This window comes from Miscanthus floridulus, chromosome 18 (genome assembly GCF_019320115.1).
Source record: "Miscanthus floridulus cultivar M001 chromosome 18, ASM1932011v1, whole genome shotgun sequence".
Lineage (NCBI taxonomy): Eukaryota > Viridiplantae > Streptophyta > Magnoliopsida > Poales > Poaceae > Miscanthus > Miscanthus floridulus.
In genome coordinates, this window is record NC_089597.1 from 32,474,875 (window position 1) to 32,477,378 (window position 2,504).

At 51.6% G+C, this 2,504-nt stretch overlaps 1 protein-coding gene across 2 annotated transcripts; it reads right to left on the bottom strand.

Annotated features, from left to right (window-relative positions):
• Positions 1-705: 705 nt before the first annotated feature.
• Positions 706-1,575, bottom strand: LOC136519674 (uncharacterized). Of its 2 annotated transcripts, none has more exons than XR_010775013.1 (4): positions 1,311-1,575; positions 1,118-1,211; positions 935-1,036; positions 706-826 (listed from the first exon to the last, which is right to left on the bottom strand). XR_010775013.1 is itself a non-coding variant. In XM_066513052.1 (4 exons), the coding sequence occupies exons 1-4, from the start codon at positions 1,557-1,559 to the stop codon at positions 759-761; spliced, it is 510 nt and encodes a 169-aa protein (XP_066369149.1). In that variant the 5' UTR covers positions 1,560-1,575; the 3' UTR covers positions 724-758. The 2 variants fall into 2 exon arrangements, 1 of the variants encoding a protein (XP_066369149.1); XM_066513052.1 differs by having other exon boundaries at positions 724-823.
• Between the last annotated feature and the right edge of the window lie 929 nt (positions 1,576-2,504).

Sequence of the window (2,504 nt, forward strand, 5' to 3'; positions counted from 1 at the left end):
CGGTCAGCTCCGATAACCGATAAGTGGCATCGAACTGTTGCACCACGTCACCGGAAATCGAGGCTCCACCAGAAGCAAGAGAAGGGGAAGGAGAGGCCGGCTGGGGCGAAGAAGGAGCGACCAAGGCAACCTCCAGAGAAGCCGGAGCCAAATCCTCAGAAGGACCCGGCGCGACGGCCACAGTCACCTCCGGAACGGCCAAGTTCGCAACTCCGCCGGGTAGCTCTGAAGCCCCCGCGGCGACTTCATCGACAGAATGTTGTGAGTCCCGAGGCTCGGAACTCGTGGGTACGGCAGGAGGCAGAGAAGAAGTCGATAAAGAAATAAGAGAAGACGAAACACTGAAAGATGATAAAAGGAAGCACCATTAAGAACCAGAGGAAGGAAGATAAAAGCCAAAAAGATAAAGCTAGAATCTACTCACCCAACCACTTTCTTCTTCGCGAAGCCAAGAGAAGGCCTCGCAGGAGGAACCACGACGGCGAAGACGTCCCCGCCACCCGACGACGGGAGCAGGATAGCCGACAACGGGGCCACGAAAGAAGCCAGGACTGGAGCCGTAGAAGAACTCCGCACCGGAGGAGCGGTAGAACTCGGGACAGAGGCAACCAAAGAACTCGACACCGGAGCTTCAGAAGAAGTCGGCGTGGGAGCCTCGGAAGAACTCACACCCGACCTCCGATTACTTCAAAAAAGTTCAAAACTAAAATTCAAAACAAAGAGGAGAAATTCAGTGCAACAAGAACATGAAAAACAACTCACCGCCGCATGATGAGGGGGACTTCATCATCCTCTTCTTCCTCAGCCAACGAAACCAGAGCACCTGCTGAAAAGGAGATGAAAAGTACTCGGTTCAAGAGAGAAACAGGAAAATAAAAGAACAAAGAGTATTAAATGCGCTCACCTAAGAGCATGCTAGCAACAACTAGAGTACCTGAGGGAGTACTTGGTTTGCGAGGCTTCTTGGAGACAGGCAAGCCAGATGAAGACCCGTCCATTCGCCCCCTCTTCGGGACACTGCGAGGACCGCGAGGGACTAGACGAGGAACATATTCTTCATATACATCAACAAATCCGGAAGAAACCCCAGGAAGGGCTGTAAAGGTTCGAGACTTACTAATTGCAGAAGTACCAGCTAGGCGATCCCCAGTCTCCGCCACGGCAGGGAGAACATCAAGGGGGATCGGATCGACAAAGTTCCGCCCAAGCTCCTACGAAAAAGGATAAAACACCGAGACAAAGAAAAGCTAAGCAAGAGCGGATGCAGCAAGAATACATAAAGAACTCAAACAAAAAGATAGACAACTCACAGCTGGGGGCGGGTTGATGGCCGAGAACTCAGAGATGGCAGGAGGAATGACGCTCACTCCTTTTAGCATCTTCTGAAGGCGCTCGAGTACCTCCTCACCGGTCAGCTCAAGAGCTGGGACCATGCGCGAAGGATCCTCGGCCCCAGAATACTCAAAGCCGAGATGTTCCCGTTCTTTCAGGGGCTGAACCCGGCGACGAAGGAAACTTGAAACAATACCAAAGCCGGTCAAACCCTGCTGTTTCAGCATGCTAATCCTATCAAGGAGTGGCTGGATCACTTGAATCTCGGTAGGTGACTCAAGCTTCTTGTCCCATCGGTCATTCACCACAAGACCGGATCCGGAGTGAACGGCAAGAGAAGGGATCAAATTGGCAGCGTAAAACCACTCGGCACGCCAATCTTTGACAAAATCGACCAGGTCATAATCAAAAAACTTGATTTTGAGACCCTGGCGAAACTGAATCCCGCAACCGCCGAGGGCACTGGTTTCCTCACGGCGGGGTTGAGATTTCAGGCGAAAGAAAAAGCAAAAAAGAGAGAGAGAAGGAGGGATCCCAAGGAAGGCTTCACAAAGATGAACAAAAACAGAAAGATGGAGAACGGCATTGGGGGTTAGATGGTTCAGACTAACCCCGAAATAACCAAGAAACTGATGAAGGAAGGCGGAAGCAGGAAGACAAAGTCCAGCGCGGACAAAAGAAACAAAAAGGACAATCTCACCAGGACCCGAGGCCGGAACCCGATGCTCGCTCGGAACTCTCCATTCAGCGATGACTTTGCTTTGGATCAAGCCATCACTAACGAGCTCGCGCAGCTGGTCTTCGCTGGTTGTTGGAGCAGGCCAAACCTTCTGAGCTGCCCTCATGGCCACGAACTCCTGGTTTTCAATCAAAGACAGGGATGACTCCTCGTCCACGAAGGTCGCCTGAGACTTGCTTGCGGTCTTCTTCTTTCCCATGAACTGGCGGGAGCAAAAAAGGCGCTAAGGAGGACGAAACTAGAATGATGGCGCTCGGGCAATGGCGACAATGACGGTGGCGAGTTTCTGAGAACTAGGGTTTAAAGGCAAGAGCTGGGTGACAAGGGAAAGGAAGATAAAAGGTCTTTAAATAGATTTCTCAATGATACAAACGGCCCATAAGGCCCGTTAAAGCACAGCGTGGAAACGCAACGATCCATTTACCGACGCAGC